The sequence below is a fragment of the Tribolium madens genome, unplaced genomic scaffold (assembly GCF_015345945.1).
Source record: "Tribolium madens isolate multiple individuals breed KSU strain unplaced genomic scaffold, Tmad_KSU_1.1 Scaffold_3;HRSCAF=73;Tcas5.2_LG2, whole genome shotgun sequence".
Lineage (NCBI taxonomy): Eukaryota > Metazoa > Arthropoda > Insecta > Coleoptera > Tenebrionidae > Tribolium > Tribolium madens.
The window spans coordinates 6205323-6231815 of record NW_025401006.1 but is presented as its reverse complement, the minus strand read 5'-3'; the positions used below and the strand labels follow the sequence as shown (position 1 = coordinate 6231815).

Here is a 26493-nt window from a genome sequence, read left to right as displayed (position 1 = left end):
CCCTGTTTCAGCTAAAATGAGATGCTTTCTGCCAGGCAGCCATTTTGAGGGTAGTTTTTTGTTTTTTATTTTTTTTTCGTATTTTTTGTTGCGAACATGTACGGATCATTTTAGGGTGTGAGTACAAGCAAATGTAAAAGTGGGGGCAGGTGGAGTGACCACCGGTCGGGCGATGTGGGAATACACAACAAGCCGCGACAGTTTACCCGTATTACATTCACGCTAATTGCAATCACAGTCCTGCCAATTAAAACATGACCCAGTTTGTGACCGACTTAAGTATTCGATTTTACGAGTCGTTATTTCTGCACATAAGAATTAATTCGCGTCTTTTACGGCCGTTGTAAAGTTTCATATGTGGTGGGCCGTTACTGGCTCATTACCCACTTTTAATAATCCAGGGCGCTAATTAGTGCGTTTCAGGCCGATCAATTTGTCGGAGAAGTCCTTTTCGTGCGGAGTGTACGAGCTGCCGGTATTTTCAGGGGTTGTAGGCTTTTTGTAAGGGAGTGTGGGGTGTGTTAGCGGTTTTGGGGGCGCCGCTGGTGGGGGAAACCGAGTCAGTCGTTTGCGGACCGCGGCAGCGAGCGGACGTGTTGGTGTTGCTGTTGATTCTACGTCGTTCCAGTTTGTGAATACCAAATCTGGGAAGCTCGACGGCCGCGAGTGCTGTGAGTGTGTGTGAAGAGTGCCCATTTCGGGATTACGGTGCCCAATGGTAGTGTACCATGTGTTGCTGACGTAAGATGTACCCAAGTACAGGAATGAACGCGGCGGCAGCAGCAGCGGTTGCAGCCGCGCGCCATCCGGTAAGACATGTGACTCCGGGAGTCCTGGACTTCCCGGATTCGGGCCGTAATTAACCGCAAATTTATTCTCGCCGGCGCGGCGTTCAGCGACGACTATTTTAGCATCGCAATGCGCGCGGGGTCGACGCTCGCGGGATTCCCCGTAATGAGCGTCTTTCGTGGGTGCGAGACGCAATTCACACGTTTTACTTTACTTTTACCGTAATCGAGTTTTTCGTGCTTGTTCTATCTACAACACGGCTGAGATTATTTTACGGCTTCTTGGATATCACGCTTCACGGACCTCTTTATACTTTGACATGCGATTTTCTAAAGATCGGACCGAATATGCTCCAAGGCGAAATGCATACTTTGACAAGCGACGCTAATAGACGTGTTGTGCTTCACTGGATACAAACACCCGCCCGTGGTGCCGATACGACAACGCTCACGAAAACCATTACAAAGATTAACACGTAAAGTCGTTAGACCCAACTTTTTATTGACGACGGATGCGAGCCGGACAGGGGGGCGGCGATGGAATAACAATAAACCTATATCCGAATATCCAATTCCATTTTTTACCTACCAACTTGGGACAGCTCTTACAGACAAATCAAAAATATCAAATAATTTTATAAAAAGTAAAATTACTTGAATGAAAAAATTATTTCCATTTTGTACAGTGCCCCACCTAAGACCTTTGCGGTCTTTATGTAATTTATGGAATTGAAAACAATAATGACAAAGTAAAAATTTTTAATTGTAGCTGCAATTAAACGATTACACGACATTATTTGAGTTCACACAAACTAAGAATAAAGGCAGTAAAAAGGCATAACAATAAGAAATAATATCAATGTAATTCACGAATGACAGCGTATACCGACGAATTGTGACGAATCCTATCCACTTCTGAGTAAAACCCCTAGAGTAAAATTACATTTCTCTTGTAACAACTGACAAAGATAGATGATAGAATGTAAGTGATTTTTCCACGAAACAACAAACAATTGACATTTATACTAGTATTTTATTAGGCGTTTATTTCAAAGTATTGCTTTTGTTCATTATCTTAGCTGGGGTGCTTTTTGGGTGTCTTTCTTTGTATTAAAATGAAATAAACAGTCTAGTCAAGTCAGGTTATGTGATTTTTCGTGTAGTGTATAGGGGTGTTGAGTGAGTAATAAGCGTCGTAGTATCGGCTCTTAAATCCAAATACGCTTCCTCGATGGGTCTTTTCTTTAGGGTTGGAAGACGAGGGGTTACCGCCCCTATTTGTTAAGCCCTATATTATTAAGCTTCTCCCTAACCTGAGCTAATGACATCTGGCGTCACTATCCCGTTTTCTTGTCTAATTATTGTTATTATCCGAAATTACACGGTTGTTGTATTGGTCCCGGCAATAACGTCGTTATCAAACTTGAAGGAGTAATTAATTATTAAATTTTCGAGTACCGACTTGTAATTACAACATTGTAAGAATATTGAAAAACGTTTTGTGTCCGTTGTAATTTAGATAAAATATGCACGAGGTAATGCACCGTCGTGAAATAATTAATAAGTATGTCGTTTGTCATTAGAGTCACTAAAGATCAGTTTTGCTTTGTGTAGTTTCCTCGAAATTGGTCTTATTATGTCCGAGTTGGCCACGTCAAACTTTCTTTTCCGAGTTTGTATACCTGCTATTAGAAAGGCTGTCTGTTCGCTTTGTATTTGAGCATGTATTCATATCAGCTGCTATTTATTGTAGGGGTCGTCCCATAATCTGCCTCTCGCTGAGCTTAGCTTTAATTCAGGGTGGGAATGTGCCTTTACAATTATAAACTCCCCACATCTTGAACGAGGGGTCCCGTCGTGTATTGTTATAATGGGTATTAGCACCCCAAGTTTGTTTTTATTATCTCCCACCCTATGATTTTTTAATCTCACAAACGTGCAATCATTTTAACATAAATCAGACCAAACACAATAAACAACAAATTGCATTTCGCGGTATATCCAATTCCTCGCTCTTCAAAGAATGCCGACGCAGCATAACTCCACAATATTATTCTTTTGAGTAATGACTTCTTGTAAACCCGAGCTGCCCTCTATACGCGTAGGCAAAATTGCTTGCGTGTTGAATGTTACACGTTTATGTAATTTATTCACGGCTTTTCTTTTCTATTACCTATTTTTGTTACCTCTTCTAGCGTGATGTGTAATTTTACAACCGGCCGCTTTACGATTTTACGGTTATCTACATGCGTTGGCGTTTTCAATTTGATTAATCATCGCCGACGAATTTCCAACATTAACCCAGACCTTACCACTTCGTTATTACTTTGTAAATCAACCACTCATGACTGCATACTCTTGTAACTTGCAAAATACAACCGTCAACTTTTACAAATACACGAACCGACTTCGACTAGCTTGCATGTTCACCGATATCAACACTAATTTATTTATTTCGCTAATTTTCGAAATAAATTCAAAGGATTTCAAAAACATTTGTTATAGTTTGATTTTAAGTATTTAATAATTTAAGATGTTTCTTCTATTGATTGCTTGTGTGCTTGCTTCTAAGAATTGTGATATAAATTATGCAACTTAATTACTTTCCCAATTGGTTGAATTCTGTATAGCCGGTTGAATTTTTCCGGAACGTTTCAGGAAGAAGATATTCAATTAAGTAACGACTTTGTTTATCGAGTAAATATTTTATCAGCATTAGATATTTGTTTGGACGTAAAACATGTTGTTTTATATTGTTGATAAAAGTTTGTACATAGTTTAGTTTTAAAAATTTCGGTATTAAACAATTGTTTACGGAAATGTGAGGTTTTAACAGTTTGCCACTCAACGGCCGATAAAAATGATAAAGTGTGTACTTAAATATTGTGTCTGGAGTCTTTATCAGGAACCGAGGTGGTGAAAAAAAATGTTTCAGGTTTGTAATGACGGCACTGTAAATATTTATTTAGTTCATTTGCGTATGCCATATGGTCGCAATCTAAACAGTTCCGAATAAATTGTAGTGTTGTGTTGCTTTTAAAGTTAACGCGCTATCGGATGTAAAAGTTGGCACAGAATTCCATTGTTAAAAATATAATTAGGGTGTTATGTGTTTATGTGGAAGAGGGCCAAAAAGAACGAGGAAGAAACAGTGGTCGGCTTTATGTCCAATTTGAGTTCTATTTATTACTCTATTATTAACATATAGAGTCTAATGGTTCACAACATCTGCTAATTGATCCGACTTAATAGAAAGTTTAAAGCAATTAGGCCGCATAAAGAAATCCATTCAAACGTATTTAATTATTGCCACATACATAATAAAATTTGTTTATTATGTTTTTTTTTCGTGGTTGAATACAAGGTCGTAGTGACTATTATGTGCGGTTTAAATTATCGAAGGCGTGTCAAAATAGTCCTTTGATGGAAGATTCAAGAGAAAAGCCGATTAGAAATTTCATTCCGCTCCAACTCCAGGTGGTGCTAAACGCGTGGGTGTCGACAAATTATAAATCGAAATTCCGTAAATAAAAACATCAAACGGTCCGTAAAACATTAAGTTAACGACGGAAAGAAGACGCCAAAACATACTTAAGTCGAATCCATAAATACGTCAACTAATGATGAGACGTTTTATTTTCAAGTGGTGTCACTTGGACGGGTTTCAAGACCGTCTCTTTTATTCCCGGAGTGAAGCGTTTGATTCCTCTCTGTGTTAACATTCCGGTCGATTACGACAGCGTGTTCAATTAGCGCAAAAGTTCCGTGGCGGTTTTCCAACGGAGTCGAACTCATCTGAGCGTGCAACATGAATACGCGATTTGTTTATTATTATTATTTGCTCACATCAAAAATGCTTGAAATTATTTTAATAACTACAATTTTAATTCTCGGGGACGTTACGCAACTAATGAGGAAAATATCGAGAGATTACGAGACGAAAATATAGAATTATTCTTTTTGCCTCTATCATTTACAACACCCATTTATTTAAATGTCAGTAATATTGTAGTCACGTAGGATAATTTAGATCGATGTTCATAATAGCATGTTACTCGTAAAAGTGGAACGGTTTTTTGCAGTCGCGAGTATTATGGTCCAGTAAACACTATAAATTAACTCATGACCTTGTTTATTTTATTATCATTATATAAATTAATATCAGAGTCAATAGACTCCATCAGTTTTATCATTAACCGACCAAACACTTAATGACTAATCGATACATCATTCGAGTTTTAACACACGACCTCAAATATCATCCGATTTTTCCTGCGAAGATAGCAGATGCTGAATTGTAGATACCAGCTTCCATGAATAAACTAATTGCCGGTTATTTAAAAAGTTAATTACTGTTCCTGCATTGTCATAATTCTTTTAATAAGATTCTGACAGCTTGTAATTACTAATTACAGCAGTTATTATTTCTAAACTCTTCATGCACATATGCACACTTCCTCTGGAAAAACTGATTTTCCAACAAAGAAGGAATTCCATTAGTGACAAGTCAACGTGGCCGTGCTTGGTTCGTCCAATGCGATCACGTGACAAGCTTGAGGTTATGCTTTTGTCGCTTGCTAATCACATTTGCATTTTTCTACCACCTTGGAAATAAAAAGACCAACTGTTCTGTTGGAATTTCAATTAGTTCTTCAAGGAATTCACACGTTTACCTGCTCTTCTTGGTCGATAAGCCAACACAAGATTCACCTGCTGGTAAATAGTGGATGTCCTATCGTTCCGAGAAGAAATCCGGTGGCTTACAAGCGTGTGTTTTATTTTTGAGAACGATCTAGTGTCGCGTCTGTGTTGTTTTTGCTTTATATAGAAAGCACGTATACCAAGATTACAAGAGGATGAAATATTATATTGCTACTCTAAATACAGTACTCAGCAAGATATTGTCAAGTCTTATCAAACGTGGGATTATTCTTCACAATCAACGTTTTAATGCACTTTCGAGGAATTTACGGCGCAACTTTTAATGCTTTCAGGGACTCGTTTGTCATTTTAATGTAAATTTTTCGGTTGATAAAATCGAGGATATGGTAGAGACGGGAAATAAATAAACCTCAATATCCTCGAAATTAATTTTTGGAATCGCGGCTAGTGAGTCAAGCTTGTGGTGACGATTTAACCAAGTTCGGGTAACATAATAAAAATATTTTTGTAAGGGCTTCGACCACCGGTAATATTATCCGGTCATAAACTGAAGCCATTTAAATTTATATCCGTCAAGTTTTAAGACTCCGAGTGACCCGAGGGTGCGAATATGAGTTTCTCAAGGTTGAGATATGGTGGGTGTTGTGGCTCTTCAAGTCGTTGAGTTATAAGAGGGAGATATTCCGAAATGGTACGATAAATCTTATTAGATAAACACAACGACCAAATATGTACAAAGTATTTGCTGTATGTAAATAATCGCGATCGTATGACGCCGTAAAATAAATTAAAGAACAGTCAATACGGAATATTATCTTTTAAAAGTGTAAATTGTTTTATCTTTATAACAGATTACTTTAAATGTTTGTCCAGTGTATTAGCATGTTATTTGCTTAACATATAATCTGTCAAAAACAGAAAAAATTCCTTGATTCATCGATCAATATTTAACCAGCACTTGAACAACTAGGTAATGTCAATACGTTTTAGAGAATAAGTAGGAACGTTGTTAAGTACATATTCGCAAGAAAATGTGCGTAAGTCAACAATTGACTTAATTAGCGTCAATATTTTCACGAGTTCTGAGAAAATCTTTTCGCACCTTATATTCAAAAACGGGGACAAGTTTTGTGTTAGAATTCACACTTTTAACTTAATCGTGCATTGTTAAAATGGCAATAACCTTTGACTCGACGGATTTCATTACCGACCAACACGATTCAATTAAGATGATGAGAGTTTATTTCCCTCTTATAATATACCGAAATGATATAAAGTTCGAATAGACGAGAGTCGTAATTTCTCGGCGAAAGCCGCAGTGAAATTCGTTATTTTATTTGAGGTATTTCAGACTAATAGCTCTTTTATTGCTTCTTCATATTTGTAAAATCGTTAAATTCTTCAGACGCCTACCTACAATCGTTATATTGTTCATTATTGTTATTGCTCTTGCTGTAAAATCCTGCAGGTGGCTTTTATTTCTCGCGCAGGGGCGACTCGTCGACAATAATTAATGTGTTCCAAATAAAAAATCTCAAGCTTTTCACTTTGTAACCATCCTAATCTGATTTAAATATTCACCGAGATTAGATGGATATCAGCGCGTGGTCGTTAAAGGGTTATTTAGAAGGAATAACCGTGACAAAGTAATTTAGATAATCTTGGGGTATTTGTTGATGAAAAATGAGATAGTGTGATTCATGAATTTAAAGAAGTATGAAATCGCATCCCTAAAGAGAAGAGTGTAATCGGAACGTGAGTCATTCGTCGTTCTGCTCAGATGGAATCCGGTTGATATTCGTAATCCGGTAGCTAAGTAGATTACGGTGTTCGCCATGTTCCCACGATTAGTGGGCCGCTGGAACAGTTAATCATACAGGACGGTGCTTAAACTCCTAAACAACTGCTTTAGAATGTTATCTACGAAGTGAACCCATTCTCGACCATTACACATTGTTATATCATCTTCCCCATATTAATTATCGGCTTAAATCCTGCTGTCGCAGGAATTTTGAACCGGTGCGCAACCCGCAATACGTCTCGAACGGATTTATGATGTGTTTTAATAGTTAAGCAAATGTTCTCCGAGTAAATATACAAACAGAACGAAAGATAAACAAACTTATTTGGTGGTGCAATGAAAAATAAACACGAGTTAAAACGTCAAAATGTTGTGTAATTTTTGATGACCAAGTTCCACGGTTGCATGTAAACGATATCTCTGCAAAGAAAAATAAGTATCAAATTAGTCACGGAGTGCTGGAGCGAGGAAATACACCTCGTTTCACACTATCACTGCTTCTGATGGTTACGTTCAAGATTGTTCTAATGGCCGCATCAGTGAAAGTGTACACGAATACAATTATCAATCTCATTGAACAGAAACAATGTCGGAGTTTCTCAGGAAGTGACTTAATTTGATTGACCAATTAGATTTCTCTTTGGACCACCGGCGGCCTCGGACTGCGCCAACATCACTGCACTCCACTGCCGTAGCAATAACAAAAAAGTGCTGTTGTTTTCTCTCCCTAATGAAATTTGTATTAATGTATCTTTGTTTAACAGTCGGCTGTTAAATATTTATTTAAGTGTGAAAAATAATATTTGGAAGCTACATATAAGGAGATTTTTTCAGTTTGTTGATGAGAAACGGTTGGAAAAGTTGCGCAACGTTGTTTAGTTTCACTTTCGGATTAAACCCATCATTAGCCCCTCTTTCCCTTTCTTCTCATCTGCCCTCGCATCGTATATCTTCTTGCGGCACTCGAGATTGTTTCAGCAGTCTTGAACAATCAGATAAATTCCATCCAACATTTACCGGATTTGCGGTTGTAGCTTGAGGCAATCCTAAATCCATTGTATTCTTTTGAATATCTCGTATCTGCGATCTTTGATGTATGGATGCTGTTGAAGTGCTTCGATTTGATTTAATTGGCCGATAAAGTCGGGAATCCTCTTCGAAGAATGGTTGCGGTTGACTTATCTCCTTCGAATGATCCGTGTTTCTTTACCGGATTATTTTCCCGGAATTGAAAAATCGCGAGTCGTGCTTTTACCCACCGTTCTCAGTTAATTAAAATTGGATATTTTTTCCCTTCGGGCGAGAAATGGGGCGTAGGGCAGGTAATATCGAACGACATTTGGTAGATGTGACCGTAAATAAGCCGCAGCAGAACGGCTAGGCGGTCCGAATTGAATTGCTCCAGAGGCGAGGCAGATCGTGAACAGCTATTTCCTCTTGTAATTTAGGGTCGAGGGGCCAGGTGGCTCCCAACGTCGCTTTGCAACCCGCAAGGGATCGTGTTTATATCAAGTGCATTCACCGAAAAGGTTTCGAGGAGTCGTAACAAATTCCGGCCAAATAGTTCCGGAGCTTCTGCAAATTTAAACGGTTTTCTACTCACGTGATTTTTTCACTTTACGACGAGAAAGAAGAAGGCATTCATCACTTAATTGCGTTTTATAGGCGAAGTGATAATTAGTAGAGGAGGCTCGGCTACATTTGAATAATCTCGATACGGCTACACAGTAGCTGTTTAATTACTGACGGCATGAATACGAAATGTTACTTATGGGACTTGAACCATCGCTTTATTAGCTTCCTTTGTTGCACTTTTGTGCATTAGATAATGGAATGAGACGTGCTTCAAACCATTATTTTGTATGCAACTCACAATAACAAAAAACCATAAAATAAAACTAAATTACTTTGAAGCGACTTTTTCAAACTAATCAATACTAATTGATCCTAATTTTATGACAATAATGTAATTGTTTCGGGAAAATGAAATTAGTGTAGGGCAGCGATGAATCGATTCTGCTTTTTCTGAAATTAATTTGTAGCAGAGAACACATTTTCATTTTATTTGTAGAAAGCTATAGTAGTTTTTTTTGCAAAAATCTACATGCAGCAAATTCGTGGTGTGGAGGCTTGGCTTTGTCGTTGGAGTTGTTTTTGTGCATCAGAAAGTGCCTAAAACCTGTCTTGATCTTGATTTAGCAGTTTCGTGAGCGCTCGCGCCGATATATTTACTGGCACGACCTGGGAGACGCTACTAAACTGAACACATGCTCAAGATAATGTTGCCCCCACACATGCTGCCGCAAAACCCGTACTTTAAAAAAAGAAGAAAAGTGTCGGTCGAGAACAAGAATGGAAACAAGATAAAATAAATACAAGGTGTGGTCCGACACAAGGCATATGCTTTCGTTTACAATTAAAACAAGAGCGAAGGATTGTTTGTACACTTGGACTTGTGCTCACAAAATAAATACAAAGTGAAAAGGTTGCGAGGATTAAAAAACCAACGGTAGCTTCGACCGAAAAATGAAATAAGTTTCGGCATAGAATAAAATATGTAAATATATTTTAATTCGTTTTTTCGACTGAATTATTCGAATAATTCCAATACAAGCAGAACGTCGGAATATTACGTTCGGTGAAAATTAATTAGCCGTGACATTCCTCTACTAAAATAATTATGCAGCATTTCATCACGTACTTTGCTGGCTTGAATACGAATTTTATTTCGAACGTTGACATTCTTCGAGTAATTACGTGTAATTATATTAGGCACTTAACCAGGTTCGAGGTTTTTTCACACGCCTTAATTACACGAATGAAATTATCAACTTGTGCTAGCAAGAAACTTCTTTCAACGTTATTGTTCATGAGACGATTAAAATTCCTACAGTTTCGCGAAATCGATAATATTGCGTTTATATAGCAACTCGGGTTTCGTAAAAAGAGATTTATTTCTGTTGTGTCTGCTGTTCGGTCGTGTAACAGCATCCAGGTTTTAGTGTTAACGGTTTCAGCATGTTGATTGGCTATTAGTCACCGACTGATTCGTGGTAGATTGTACATACACGTAATTACCTACCAGTGATTGTCATCTCATCTCATAGCTCCAAGCTATGCATAACAGAGCTTGTTACATTAACATGCCTATTAAGATGATACGCTTGTCCTCAATAGCGAACACCAAATCGTATCACAGGTAAACACCACGCAACAGGGAGTGCCACACTTCACCGTCTCAAAACCTATCCAGCAGAGCAAGTCTGAAAAAATCTGGATCACTTAGAACTAACTCCTTTTGCTGCAGTTAAATATTATTGCAGTAGAGTCGAGTGCATACATATATAATATACCTACTTTTATTCCCAATTGTTCAAACGTGTTGGAGTAGAATTATTTGTATAAGTAGGTATGACAATTAATTACAGTATTGATTGCTTTATTCTTATCAAAATGTGTTGCAATTTGGAAAAGTTTATTTGAAAAAATTTAAAGCAAAAAGGAATTTGTTTGGTAATTTCTGAGTCTGAAGATGGGAGCGCTGTATCTTATAAAATTGATAAGCTTTGTGTACTTAATTGTGATTTATTAAGTAGGAAACGAGAAAGTGCGTGACTGATAGACACTTGAGACCGAAATGAATAATGCATACTTTTAAAATTAATCACAATTTATTCATTTATGAGTTAATTATCCTCATCCACGCATTTCCTATTTACCCTCCTGTATACTAATCGATTTAGAAAGATCCGTGTATAATAAAAGTTTCGAAGCATCATAAATTAAAAAATATTAATAAGAATTTAGTGTTATAGCCGCTTGGCCAATAATAATAAATAGAAAATTTGATTCGTAGTAACCAATTAAGCGAATAATGTGATGGCTTTCGAATGTTAATTTAAATTTTTTCCATGATTAAATTGCACAATTATATCGTAATTACGGGTATTATTGCACAAACACCTATTACATTCTCTTATTTTACGTTATGATTTTCCACGTCGATTTTAAATTAAAAATCGTCCAGTTTAATAACAGGTTTCCAATGATTAATTAATCCGAATAGGTGCTAAATTACCGTCCTTAAAATCAAACAGATTTAATTAAATAAATCTGGCTCGAACGTCTTGTCAGATTTGCATGACTACATTTCGAGTGGAATTTCGTCGATACCTATACTTGTCATGCCAATTTAAATTCATTAGTTCTTGTCGTTAATATAACGCAATCGTTCATTTGGCTTCGTCGACCGCAAAATCGCTTAAATAAACACGCTGCCAACATTTAACCAACAACATATCCTGAATCATTTATGTAAAACGTACAAACATGATTGTGCCTGGATATGAAGAGGGGACGATATTAGCATACAATGGTAGGCAGAGACGACAACTTCTGCACCGTGTTCTATGCCAAGACATCTGTACGTTCTTCACGCAATTTACGAAAGACCACAACCACGCGTTTTGTTACGACACGCCAGTAGTTTAGGAGACGTTCATCACAGTGGATTAGATTGGTATTTTCGCTATATTTGTTTACCTAATGAAGTTTTGTATGAATGCGTCTTTGTCTAACAATGTTTCATGACTTTTTTGGATCATTCTTTGTAAAGTTCAGTCGTCTCATTTCTATCTCGCGTTTCAATCTATGTAAACATTCGTCGTGGTATTTATGCGGGGTTCGCGTGTACTTTTCGCCTTAAAAAAAATAAAGTCGTCAGCCATTATTAGTCGCAGCCGTAATAACAAAGTAGGTGATAATCCGAAATGGCGTGACTTGGGATGTAAATGTGTGTGCGTGCATGTGCGTGGTTGAGATTGGTAACAATGGTCTAGAAGGGCCGTTTGTGCCGTTTACTCCGCTAATATTGATAGTGGCGAGGATAAAGTCTCGCATGCGACATAAAACATTCCGGAGACATGTTTCGAGGGTTTTGTGATAAATCGAAAAAGTTTTCATGCCGGCCAAAAGGCGAGATCCTATCGGCCGAGTGTGTAAATAGGAATTATAAAAACACGATTTGCCGCATTACGTTACAATCGAAATGCATTATTCATCTGTAATTAATTGAACGTGTAACAACTTCTGAGAACAAGCTAGAATGACAGACCGCCATCAACGGTGTTATTAACGTTTTTGTCAGCCGACTCCTTTCTTTCTATGCAAATTTATTCGGCTCTTGTTCAAGGAAATACACCAATGGCCACGCACATCAACACAATTGAAAACACACAACACACTATTTCACAATGCATGAGGGCACCACAGCCTCACTTACTGCCAAGCATAGAATTTAAATTAAGTTGAGATAGTTTTTAGAAGCTATGATGATTTGAATTGAGTTGTGTTAGATAAGGACGCTAAACGTGGAACTTTATGAAATAAATAAAGAGAAAAAATAACAGACTAACCATTTAGAGCTATTTAAGCAACTTGAATTTTGAAATTGTAATTTTGAACAAGAAAAAAGCATTGTTGCGTTATCAATCTACCCACCGGGTAGTAAATAAATTATGACAGTCGGATCATTACGCCAGAAGAGAGATTCATTAAAAGAGAAATAAAAAATTAATAGCATTATAAACATTCTCTATACGTTTTCATTAATTATTTAGAACATGAGTTTTAATCATGCTATTTGTAACAATAATTACAGTTTTTACGGCTGTAATTATAATTTTAATTAATGGTCACTTGTGTGCTTATCTATCTCATTGTTGGAATGCAAATATTGGAGGAGTAAAATCAGTGCCACTTTTGGTCGTACGTGAAAGTCTGATGAGTAATAATTGGTGTAATTAATGCCAGGTGATATGATGGGTTAGTGAACTGCGTTTAAATTATAGGTTTTCTTGAGAACTATCATTACATCATTGACCAGATGCTCGTCGGTAATGAGTCGTTTTAATTGAGAGTCTGAGGTACTTAAGTAATGACTTAATGGCCAATATATGCAGGTTGAAATTAATTACTTGTTGAACGAAATTGATTTGTCATCGATTTTAAAATAATTCCGATGTTTAATTAGCTGTCTACATTTGTAGCGATGCAGCTTTTTTTAATGAATAATTTATTGAGGTTCGGGCTTCAGGCGAAATGACTGTCCAAGTGTAAACTACTTCCAAAATCAATATTTATTCCAGAAAGCCCCGAATATTTGTAAGGAAATGATATGCAGCCTGTGTACACACCTGATGAATGGGCGAATGCTAATATTTACTCGAGTAAATAAATATACAGTGACGTAATATCCGGCAGCTATTTCGCTTTAATCTTCTAGATTTCAGTCACACCAAATCGCACAACTATTAATGTCTTACTTTCGATCCGGACGGGATTTTTTCATTTTTCACACGGGATTATTATTCTCGAATTATCGTAAACTAAGCGCTACATTCGCTCACATTTTCATTCGAGACAGGTGTTTCGAGCTGTACAATTTGGGAGCCACAACTGCCAAATGTTAATAATTATCAGGTTTTGTAAAGGAGCCAACGACAGCACTTGCATCACAATTCGCTGTAAAGATATCGTTTATAAGGCAGCTGCGCAGATGGAGATGTTTTATTATACAGAGTGAACCAAGGGAGAGGACCCAAACAAAAATGATTTAATATTTTTCTATAATAAAAAATTTCGATTTGGCAAAAATTTTGAATTATTATAACTCATCTAGTCTCTTTTGCCTTTTTCGCATTTAAATTCATTTCGACGCTCGTTCGCTGTTCATTTATGTTTTGGATAGGGAATGCAATTTAATGATAACAGAGTTTGAATTGATTGATTTGGATGCTTGAATGTATCGCAGCGATCATCTGCAATTAACAATTCGGTTGGGGTTCATTTTAACATGTGTTTGTTTTATCGGGTCGTATTTAACATAAATGTATTTTGACCGCGTGTACTAATTAAATCCATATTATATCATGTTTTAATTATGAATTTTCAGGGGCCCCCGCAGCCTGGGCAGCCGTTCAAATTTACAGTAGGAGAATCCTGCGACAGGATTAAAGAAGAGTTTAACTTTCTACAAGCTCAGTATCACAAGTAAGTAAAATCATTTGCATAACGAGACGAGATTTGGGAATTGGAGCATTGAGTTATGAGTAAATATCTCAGGAATGCTTTTAAATTCCTCTAATTTATATTTATTCAGAAAAAATTGTGATTGCTTCTTAAATATATTCGAGCTTTCGGCAATCCGACTCCATCCATTAAAATTATCTACTTGTATTTGGTTACTTGTCTAGTAGAACTTGTATTTCCACTTTCAAAAACATAAAAATGGCCATCAAATCGTCTCGTTTAAGATAACATTTCTTACAAGCTACCGATTCTCCAGTTTCAGCTATTGTTCTTTTCTTAATTAATAAACCAATTAGTGTTATTTATGCAAATTTTTGTTTCAGTTTAAAACTGGAGTGCGAAAAACTGGCGAGTGAGAAAATCGAAATCCAGCGACATTACGTGATGGTAGGTTTGTTTTTTTCTGTCAATTGATGTAGTTGCAAATTGTATAAAGCTAAAACTGAGCCCACTTTATTTGAAAACGGCGTTTCATTAAATTCGTTGAACGGTCGTGTTTATAGCAGCTTTATGTTGGGTATTTTCTGGTGGAAGAATTCGCAATAAATTTTAATTTTGAACATGCACCTGCTGTCACAAGCTATTTCATGATAATGCAATTATTTGTAATGAGTTCATGCTTGTATTAACGTCCGAAATCGATGCGAATACTGCTAGTTACGTGTTTTAATTATAATTCCAACATTTGGTTATTGTATTTCACAACAATACGGGCACGAAATAATGGCTATTCATTTGCTTTCATAAATGCTAACTAAAATTTTGCATTTCGAGTAAATTTATTGCATTTTAAATTTTCGCTTCCAATCACTGGTCGATGCAGTTTTAATTGAAAAACATATTTTAATTTCCATTATCTGTAATATAACAGGATTTATTTATGCATGAGGGAGCTCACTTTGGATTTATCACGTTTTTTAGGGGGCACTGCGCCATGCACAAATTCGGAATTTCCATCTATTTTATTTACATTTTACAGGATACTTTTGCCGTATTTTATTTACCAGTTGTGCTAGTTAGTGTTTTGCAGTTTTATTGGTTTTTCTTCCTGATAAAATAGAATTTATTAGCATGCGTTATTCTGTTTTTCCGAGACCCTAATTAAATTCAAAACAATAAAAATTGATTTTATTTTAACGGACGTTCTAATAAAATAAACCGGCGATTTATTGATAATAAAAATTAATGAGTTCACACATTAATATTATATATTCCTAGTTGATATGGCAGTGATGACTACGCTTTATTACTGGATGATACAATTATTAAATTTATGGCAGTAGCTATTTATCAGTGATGACATTATTTATCATTACTTCTCGCCGGATACACCAAGACGAATAAAAGAAAATTATTAATTGCGAAAATAAAAACTCATCAATGAAGCAATAAAGGAAGTTATCAAACGACAAAAACGTAGGTAGACAAATCATTCCAAGAAGACGTTAATAAATGTCTTTGGGAAAAATGTAGTGTCAGTAAACTCACTCGACTTGGAAACTAATATGTTTTAATTTTATATCTTGGTTGTAAAAATTTGGGAGTTTTGCAATCAACGGACGTGGTCTTTAGGATAAACTTTGACCTATCACCATCACATGTTTTAAATATATTTTTTTCATCATCTTAAAATTTGTCTTTTTAACAGTTTTGAGTTTTCTCATTTTCTTACGCAGCAGGAATTAAATTCGATCAAAAGCTTTGATTCGATTTTATAATCTCGTAAAGTTCAGAGAAGCTTAATCCAAACAAAACTTTTATTCCAAAACATGAATAAATTTAATTTACTACCAAAAAAATGAGGGAGTTTTAAAATCATTTTAACTTCTTATGCAAGCAGGAATTTGCTCAAAAGTATTTATTGCCGTGTTTTTTTTGCGAATTTTAGTTTTAATTGTTACCATTTAAATTGAAAATTTTATTAAGAAAGATTTTTTTATTCTTGCTCAGCAGGAATTTTTACATATTACATTTTTGTCGTGTTCTGAGTGATTCGTATTTCTTCTTTCCTTGACTTTTCTACCTATTAAACTTTTTTCAAGTGTGCCCTTCACTTCTTGCATTCCTGCTCAGCAGGAATAAGTCTGTGCAAAAACCATAATTTTTTAGTATCTCCATTAATGCAAATCGAAGTGCAACGGTAAATAACAGTGTAACACGCAGTCCTTGTACAAAACGTTTGCGGTTTAATAAACTTAACATAATGATTTATTTATCAAAACCACTAAATACATGCTGCGAATACAATAATTCAGCGATCCGAGTACGACATTGTAAATTAATTAAAAAAAAATCGTGTTGTCTGGTAATTTATCTGGTTATTAGATTACCTACAACACGATGCAATTATAATATTTTTTTCTTGTATCGTTGTAAACATCGCAAATGGATGTTGTTTGTAATTCATCCTTTTGTTTGGATTTTGGCGAATTTATGTACAATTAAATTGCCGGTCGGTATAATCAATTAGTTACATGAAAGTGTAATAATCGCCGGGGTCATTACACCGTATTCATGATCAGCCATCAGACGCATTTAGAGTCCTTCACGCGCCATCTAACTTAAAGTTTCCGTTCAACAACTCCGGCTAGTTTCACTGCATGCCTCTTGTTGGATGAAACACCTCATTACACGCACGTCTACTAAATTGTATACAAGTAATTGGCCATAATTGTCAGTGCATTACTGTGAAATTTGACGTTGAATATTTCTAATTGATTTACTAGCTACCGTTTTAACACCGCAATTAGCACCGCAGATAAATTGTCTTAGCAGGATTGCTCACGATTTTCGCCGGATCCTATTCTGATTTCAGTCAAGCTCTGTTTGCTCGTTAAACGATGAAATTTTTTAATTTTCGTGCCGGTTATTATAACTGGTGAGCGATGCTCTGTTTGTGGATAATTGACTTGGGAAAATAAAACAAACACGGATTTACGACAAAATGGTGCGGTAATTAGCTACACTGGAGCTAATTTAACGGTAGTTGGGAACTTCAACAGAATTTTAAGTCGTAATTAACCGGCGGAGGACACACTAGCGAAAAAATTATCTTATTTTAACTACTTCAGGTCTTTGCACTTTTAATTCTGATTTTGATTATTTATTTTAGAATGTATTTAAAGTTTTGTTTCTCTTTGTTGACTTTGTTGACAAAAGAGTTAAAAATCATTGAATCAAAAATTAACAATCGTTCTACTATAATTGAATATCTGCAACATAAACAAGTAAATATTTTTTTCTCTTTCGATTTTTAATTTCAGTAGGTAATTAACTTGGCAAAAATTTGATCTTGTTAGTCAATATTTTATTGTTTTTTTTTTGAATGATTGTAAGGATGGTCGTTTTTGGGTCTTTGTGAGTGTATTTTCCGGTTACCGGATCTATATAATGATCCTGGAATGCGGGTTGTCATCCAAAAGCTATCAGGTGTGTGTTATAAGTGAACGTTTAATATCCGTGGAATCATTAGCATTAGTCATTTTATTTTCCTCTGGCTAATGTGTATGTGCTAAAAGGTAATGAATGCTAATATGCAGTTACGATAAGATAAAAGAATGCAGCTGAAACCAACATTTGTTAAAAACTTGCCTTGATAGAATCTAGTTGAATTATTTCCTGCACTACAAGTTATTATCGTTATTTATAGCCGTAATGGTTTATTATCACGCTATTTTCCGTTTAAAAAAAACAAGACAAGTGTTTGCTGACTAACCACACGTCGACAGGTCTAACAGTACCATTAGAGAAAAATAGAATAGGACTTTCTCCAAACCTGCGCCATTTTATGGTGTTGACGAGTTTGTAAATGTTGATTTTATTGTTGTTTTATTGAAATTTTATGTCGCGACGTTTTGGAACATTTTTCATTCGCGTGTATGTGTATGAAAACATTTTAAAGTGCGCCTGCATTGGAGTGCATCGGAGGTAATTTGAGAAAATTTATGGAGCCCGTTGGGCAAGTGGAATTTCAAATATCGCTGTTATAAAATGATCAAGTTTTTATTTGTGAAAATTTCTTGTGCCGACGGAATGTAAAACGGCAGAAACAAGTATATCAATAAAAACGTCCCGAGTCGTGTTAATGCTAATAGATTCACATTCCTTCTTCTGGAGAGACTAACTAGACCACCTATTTTGGAATGGATTACTGACTTTTTTGCTCACTTTTAGGAATTCGGTTTATGTCGTTTACTGGCTGCTTTATTTTTACTTTAATTAAACCAATTATGTCGGTCGTTTGTTGGGTACATTTCTGTTTTTATGTACGTCTTGATTTTAGGGGAATTTAATTCGATTTTTTTCTGTTTCAGTACTACGAAATGTCGTACGGACTGAACGTCGAAATGCACAAACAGGTAAGGATTTTATTCTTATAAAAATTAGGTTTATCTTTTCATCTCTCCACGTATTTTCCTTTTGAAGAATAATGTAAAATTTTAATCTGTGCATTAGTTTTGCGAAACAGCATTATTATTTTCCATTGTACGGCTGTTAAATCTCGACATGAATTTCCACTTTTTGGAGTAATCTCCGCTTGTTTTAATAATCGGCAAATGCACACAGCCACTACTTCACGTTAAATATTTTATCTTGTGTTTATGTCATACAATTTAGAAGCGAAATACAGTTTCCATTTTCCATTTGAATAAAAAATTCGCATGATGATTTAACCGGACGCTCGCTTTTTCCGAGGCAATGTGTCGAAATAACAAGCATAAAACTTTGTAGATATGGAAATGTCGGGAGGAAACCCTTGAGTAATAAAATTATTTGAATTTGAAATCAAGCTATATAGCGCGAGGGTCCGTTCCATGTGTGATGTAGAGTATGGGGTTGGGTTGTTTGAGGAGGGTCGGCAATATTGAGGGTGTGTTAATTGCCAGCGGTACGGTCGCTGTCGACTGTTCCCCACTTTATGTTTGCATATGTAAGCATCATGCGTTGTTTACTCGAACAGCTTGAGCTAGGATAAAAGGGCGATCCTTGATTTCGCCTTGCAAAGCTTTAGACCAGAAATCCGTCCTAAATCGAAAGTTTACAAAATTGCAACTAGTTTTTTTGGAAGAAATTCATTCAAAAGTGTTAATTAATTTTGTTTTCTTGATATTGCTCCTGATTTATTATTTTCATGACATGTATGAATTATTTGTAACAATTTAATAAAGAATCAAGAAGAATAATTTATGTTTTTTTATTCACGGTATTTCAAAAATTTGACACGTTTTTCAACATCTGGCACCCTAAGACATTTCTTTGGCTGGGGTGCACCAAAACTAATCAATTTAGTGTTTATTGAACGATAACGTGTCTAATATTTCCTTTGGTGTAACGGAATAAACAGATGGTTACACAGTCGTCTCATTCCAGAAAGTCAAGATTTATTAGAAAAATTAAACTGGAAAGCAGTTGGTTTTCTTTTATACAGAGGAAGAAATAAGTTTTGCCGCTTTCTTTAGAGTAAGAATATTGAAAAATACACAAAAAAAGTGAGAAAATAAGAAACTATTAAAAAAGAAATTTTACGCTAAATAAATACACAAAATAAATTAATTAATTTTACAATTATTATTATTTTAGAATTATATTTTAAATAAATAAATAAATTCTGAAACTTACAAACTTTAAAAATACCTACAAAAAAAAATGTAGAGTCAAAAAGAATAACAAATAGGAAATGGAAAAAAGTGAAAAAAGTTATTGAATAAGATGTAAATATTATAAAAATAATGATATTTATGCCAACAAAAAAGAAACAATAATGAAATCATAAAAAAGAACAAGGGAAGCGACATTTATAAAAATAAAGTCATGAATACATTAATTAAAAAATTGATATGAAAGGGTAAACACAAAATAACGTAACAAATAGGCAAAGGTCAAGCAAAGATCGAAATGATTTTAAAGTCATAATAAATTGAAACAAATAGAAAAACTGTTTATATCTCAATAAAAAGGTTTTCGTATTTAATTTTATACACATTTTGAACCAGTTTTACAATCGATGAAACATTGAATTAAATGTTTTTAGAATGTGTTGATTATGTACTATGAACTCGTTCACATTCTAAACCAACATTCCCTTAAGGTCCTTTTAATTCTGTTATGACTATTATTGTTTGAGATATTTAAGAAAAAACATCACATTGAATATTTGTTATAACATATGTTAAATAATTCTGGATCAGTTTGTGTAGAAAGTGGGTATTGCCGTGAGTGGATTATAAAGCTGTCTAAGAAAGCCCAATCGATGAAATAAGTAAAATTGGTTCTGGAAGAACTCCAGAATCGCAAGATAAAGCGGCGGAAGCCACCCCTACTGAAATCGCTTTAAAATCCTTCCTTCGCTCTTTCCTCCCCAATCTGTAATCGACGATTTAATCAACTTTGTTGTCGTATTTATCTTCGAAATTGTAAAAACTCATTCATTTCCTTGAAAACTATATTTCGAATCATCACATCCACCCACTTCTCTCCCCAACCCTTGAATGTAAATCCAGAATTGGCCCGGCGATGTCATAAATCGTCAAATAATCGATATCCATTTAAATTAATTGCGTCCATTAAAGACAGCCTCTCGTGATCCTCCCGAACGTGCGATAAAAATGAGGGGTGGGTTTATTTCGGCGAGAATCGCGCCGACGACTTGACTGGGGTCGAGGGGTGAAACGAACATCGATTTGCACGGCTCGTGATCACATCAGTGGCCACTTTCCCCGAGGCTGCGGGCTCGGCGTTACACAAAGGTTTCTCTATCCCTTTTGGTTGGGGGTGACCAGTGGCGTGGAACGGATCAAAACGTTACACTGGCTAATATGGGGGCCACTTTGCCGAACGTTGCGTCCTATTAACGGGGCACATAGCACCGGAACGTTGCCTCGAACGAAGAGGTGGCAGGGGGAGATAACGACCCGTTTTTGATTGAAAAAAGAAAACAAAAAAAAAGGACGCCACTGGCGACCGACGCTCAAGAGTCCTCTACTCACGCTTCAAGAAATCGATTTCTACCAATAAAATATCGAAAGGGAAAGGCAATGTTTGACAAGCGCTGTTAGCAGAAAGGCCTATGTTTTGTATGCGATTTGCACAGTAGGTCTTTGCTACACCAATTTTTGATAAAATTAAAAAAAAACAACACTATTATCAATAAAAAAAGTGAAAAATAAATAAAAAAATATTTTAATCAACTATTTTACTCATTTTATGATGATTGATGATACTTTGCTCATTCTATACTCCGCTAGGTCTATGACCGATAATTGGCGAATTATTGGCTTAAGGCAAATACGTTTTGCAAAGTTTTTATTACTTTTTGTGGAATTCATAGTTTTATGACAAGATAGGCTTAAAATAGGGATTTCTGACAAGCTTTGGTATCAATTAGTATTTGAGGCGAATTTTATTAAAAGAATTTTAGTTTGTAATTAATTAGATTTGAGAGGTGATGATGCGCAACCCCAGTTTGTTTCGGCGGCGCCTCCGCCTCTGTATGTTCACAACAATGGCTAAAATAGTGTAGCAAAACAGAATAGAATTACCGCAGAACAGCGTCGGCCGAAGACAAAACCGCAGGGGAGATATATGGATGTAATTAGATAAAGTTCTGGGCTGCGGCCGAGTTAATCTGCTCCACGGTGATCGGCTGAATTATACATGCGCGGCCGCCTCGACGCCACAACCGACGTCCAGCGGCGCTCCGTCCGTCGTCGTCAATTAACCCGACCGCATTTTCCCACCCACGTTCGTGTAATTTTCTCGAAAATTTTTAACACTTCATCGAGTTCCATAAAAATGCAATCAGAGAAACGCCGCGACGCCCTACATACATTTATGTGTTGTTTATGTAGCCAATTTCTTTGAGTGGGGCTCTTCGTGCGGTTGTGAAGTGGCGCGCTGAACAAACAGACGTCTCGACGCTGTCGACGCACTAAAAGCTTAGATAATTGAACCGCTTGTTAACGGGTGGCAACGTTACGCTGGTATAATTAAGCTTTTATAAACACACCCCTTCGCCAGTTTACTTAATAAATTTCGCCATTTTAAACCCGCTTAAACCCCGCATCTACTCACGTTACCGACTAATCTATTAAAAATTACTACTTTGGTTTTATTGGACGCTTGAAATTTAAGGAAAAAAGTGAACGACATTAAGAGCTCTAGAGTGGAGGATATTCGAGCCAAGGTACATACGGGACGAAATGCAATGAAGAGTGCTATCATCATTCAGCGCCTTTTCAAACAGACGTTAAATAAACAAGCTCTAATTCCGAATCGGAAGCGATTGCTATGTGCGGTCTCCTTGGTTACTGTTATTGCTAGTGCTAATATTGGACTTAATCCAGATGAGACCGCGGATTAGCCACCACTACGTTATTCAACTTTAAATCTCTTTGAAAAATTAAAAACAGTCGAATAAAACGTCGTCTAAGAAGCGCAATTAAGTCTTGTTTGATTTATACAACGAGTAGTTAAGTTGTTTGTTTCTAAAAAGCGAAAAGTCCCCATAAATTATGTAGTTCGTTTGTTCATTACAAGGAATCAGCTAACGAGCTTGTGTTAGTTGCAGTAAACAGTGCTTTTGATAACGGAAGAGAGTGAGAAAAAATAAACTGGCTCAGAGGCGGTTTCTGCTTGAGAAGTAGCGTTGCTACCAGGGCTGCATGATAATTAGACAGCCAATTACAGGCCGGTTCGCGGTGTGAGTTTAAGCAAGAGTAATTAAAATCTCAATTAGAGTTTTGTTCTCATTCAGTCTCTACAGATTTTAACCTGAAATTTATTTTCACACCCAAGAAAACCAGAAGCAAATTAAGCTATTGCACTCCATCAATATGACAAGACCTGAACAAACACGAAACATTTGAAAAAAGAATACGTCAACAAAGAACGTGTTCGGGTTTAATCTCGGGGTGGACGCGATGATAGAAAAAATAAATATTTGGAGAGGGGAAAATTAAAAGGATGAAATAACAAAAAGAATCAGAAAAGATCAATACAGGTCACAGCAACAAAAAACCAGTCGAAAGATGACGCAGAGATCTACACGACACCACCACTCAACTTACAAGATAACTAGTTCATAAGTTTATCAATTAAAGATATCAAAAAAGCACATATTTACATAAAATCGGAAAATCTGTCTGAAACTCATTAGTTCGCAGTACTTCGCACATTTTAATTGGCTTTCTTCCTGCCGGCCAATCACCACCAGACAATTAAATTTCGTCCGCTTTCATAACACGGCGAACAATCTCGTTAGTTCCCGTCGAATGTTTTTCGTATCGTTTTTTCGCCCCGCAATCAGAGGTTAGGGGTCGTAACCGCCGCCACCGCTTCATGTCATCGTTTGGCACATATTGTGGGGGCGCAACTAGCGTGACAAAGTCCGGCGATACAATGGTGTTGATTTATTACTCTGCTTATTCGCACTTTTCCGGCCTTCCAACTCCTAATCACTTACCGGAAACCTGTTTTATGACCTCACGCAATCACATCCGAAATATTTTCATGCCGGACCGAAAAAAGTCCACCGAATTTACATACGATTTCGTGTAAATCACGCCAGCTTAATGTGGATATTGTGTATTTGTAAACACGATTTGGGGGTTTAATAATTTTATTAGTCGAGGTTTCGTACAAGGGTCACCCTGTATAAGGGCGGTCATTGTTTGTATTCTTTTTTACGGCATGGTTAGGGTGTCAAAGTGCTCCATTTCTTGCCAAAAAAATGGCTATCCTAGCATATAAAATGCTTTCCAAATACCACTTCAGCTCCGGCAATAAAGCAGCGAGGGTTAAACCCCAGAAAAATGACACGTGCACTCATTTTTCCGAATAGCACGAAATCCAATTCACACCGATAAGAAATTCCTGAATGGAAAAAGTCTATTCGTTCGAGATTGAGATTTGAAAGAGTGACGTGAAAAATTAGAATAACTTTGTTTGAAAAAGGGTGGCAAAACCGAGGTAATAAAATTTAAAGGGTGTCATCCCCGCATGTCCCTCTTTCAATTATACAATGGCCAGATTAAGCGATATGTGAACACAATAGTTCCATTAAATACTTCTGAAGGGTCAGAAATGGGGGTTGTCGAAAGTTGTTTCGTCAGCTGGAAAGATCACTCCCTGAATATATTACCGGTTTCCGGTTATCTGATATACCAGGTGTTTTAGCAGGTGACACTCTTCTCTCATCCAAATTCTTGAAATTTTGTCGAAATAAACATCTCTTTCGGTCTAAATACACGCGATTTGTACGTGCGTTAGGTCATAACGCAAAACAGCAATTTTATTAACCGCAGAGCACTCAAATACGCGTATATGTAAATATCGAGGGTCGTTGAATAGGGTTGAGAGAGAAACACAACAAATGTTGAGGGGTTATTTAGATGGGGTGTAAGGCAACCCTCGACGAGGGAGGCTTATCGAGCATCAAAACGTGACCTATCATTATGCCCGCATCCACCCCGACACGGATTAGCGACGAATTCACCCTCCAAGAAGTTTTTCAACCAATAATAACTTTAACGAATACGTGCGGCTGACGCAAACTGCCACCGAAAAGTATTAAACAGGGGAAATGCACCTACGGCAAACCACTTTTTTTCCCCAAATGATAAGATCTACAGTCCTTTTGTAGTCATTACTATGAAAATGACGAAAGGCTGAATTAAAAAAAAAAAAACAGACTGAAACAAGGATCTTGATATTTCGTGCGCGTGTTGGCGGGTGAAAAAGGGCTTAATTCGGTGTCTCGTGACGGCTAAAGGTTAAAATTGATGGCAGCCTTGGCGAAAGCGCCATAATAATGGCTTGATTAAAGCCCGCCCTTGATGAAAGTCCGATAACTGTTTGCACGACATCGAATACTTGTGTTTTTTTGTTCCATTTTATTACGGTCGGTTAAAATGCGTCCGCAAGAATCAAAGTCTGAAAAAGTTTTCGTGTTCCAAACAATCGCGCACAGTTGATAAACGCGCCGGGGTATAAAAGTTCCGGTAGCGACTTGGCGACCGGAACCGGAGTCGTTTCCGGGAGTTGCGAGGAAGTTTACAGTGCGGTTACTCACAGAGATCCGCCAAGATTTACAACCCCCGTGCCGTTTGTAAAGTAGCCTTGTAACTCGGATTCGCTACGTAATTGTCGATGTAAGTGCTCCGTAATTATTTTGGGAGGGATTTATTACGGCGGAGGTGTCACAAAAAATCCTCCCCTCTTTAATAAAACACACATGAACAAACAAAGTCTGTTTCGCAGCATTAAGTGCGCTACACTACACCCTGATAATACGATAATCAAGCAGCCGTTGCAACCCCGATCGTAATGGGCTCAGGACGTGGTTAGGCTGCCAATTTCGACCCCACTGACGAATTCCAAACACGACCGAAGCGAATCGTGCAGTTGCCAACCTGGGGTGAATACATTTTCCAACACCATGCAAGATACAACTGAATACAACGCACTCGGAGGGATTCAAAAACCCACCCCTTTCACAATGAATTATAGATGGATCCCAACTTTCACGCACGAGGAATTCGCCTTAATCACGTGCAAAGCCAAATAAATTGATAAATATATCAATACAAAAGTTCGATCCCTCGGAAATACTCGGAATCAATCGAAAATTCTGATTAAAATCAAATTGCTCTAACCAGAGCCATCACTCTTGAACGACTTCTGATTCGGGTTATTTTGTACATTTGTTGAATGTAGGTACATGGACTACATGTTTTTGAAATATTTTGAAAATGCCTGAGAGCGAAGAGAATGCTGCGTGCAGATGGTGCATGTATGACAAATCTCGTGAGAGTTTCCTTTGGATAAAAACCTGCTCGTTCCCAGCGGACAATTTAGGTAAAACTCGTTCCCTCGTCTGATTAAAATTCCACATGTCCCGATTGATCTCTCGTTAATTCTGTGATCTTCGTGATTGATCCGCTTTCTTCCCTTCTTTGTCGGTTTGGAGATGCGAGTCACATCGCTTGTGTCCTAATAACAGCCGTCATTCTATATGACCAAATATTGACACTTCGTGGTCGGTACACATTCTGTCGCGTCGTCCCCTTCCCGCTTTTCCAGCTAGCAACCCTGAACAAACTACCGGCTGCAGTTCTCTATTGGGTAAATTATTTGAGTTGCTGAACTAACAAAACT

The 26493-nt window shown here is 36.7% G+C and overlaps 1 protein-coding gene across 1 annotated transcript in view; it reads left to right on the top strand.

Annotated features, from left to right (window-relative positions):
• Nucleotides 1-569: 569 nt before the first annotated feature.
• Nucleotides 570-26493, top strand: part of LOC123006949 (transducin-like enhancer protein 4) — a 53793-nt gene continuing 27869 nt past the window's right edge. Inside the window, exons 1-4 of the mRNA XM_044401903.1 lie at nucleotides 570-809; nucleotides 14204-14301; nucleotides 14664-14727; nucleotides 18654-18698. Of these exons, the coding sequence (XP_044257838.1) occupies nucleotides 747-809; nucleotides 14204-14301; nucleotides 14664-14727; nucleotides 18654-18698 (270 nt within the window). The 5' untranslated portion in view covers nucleotides 570-746. The remainder of the gene's footprint in view (nucleotides 810-14203; nucleotides 14302-14663; nucleotides 14728-18653; nucleotides 18699-26493) is intronic.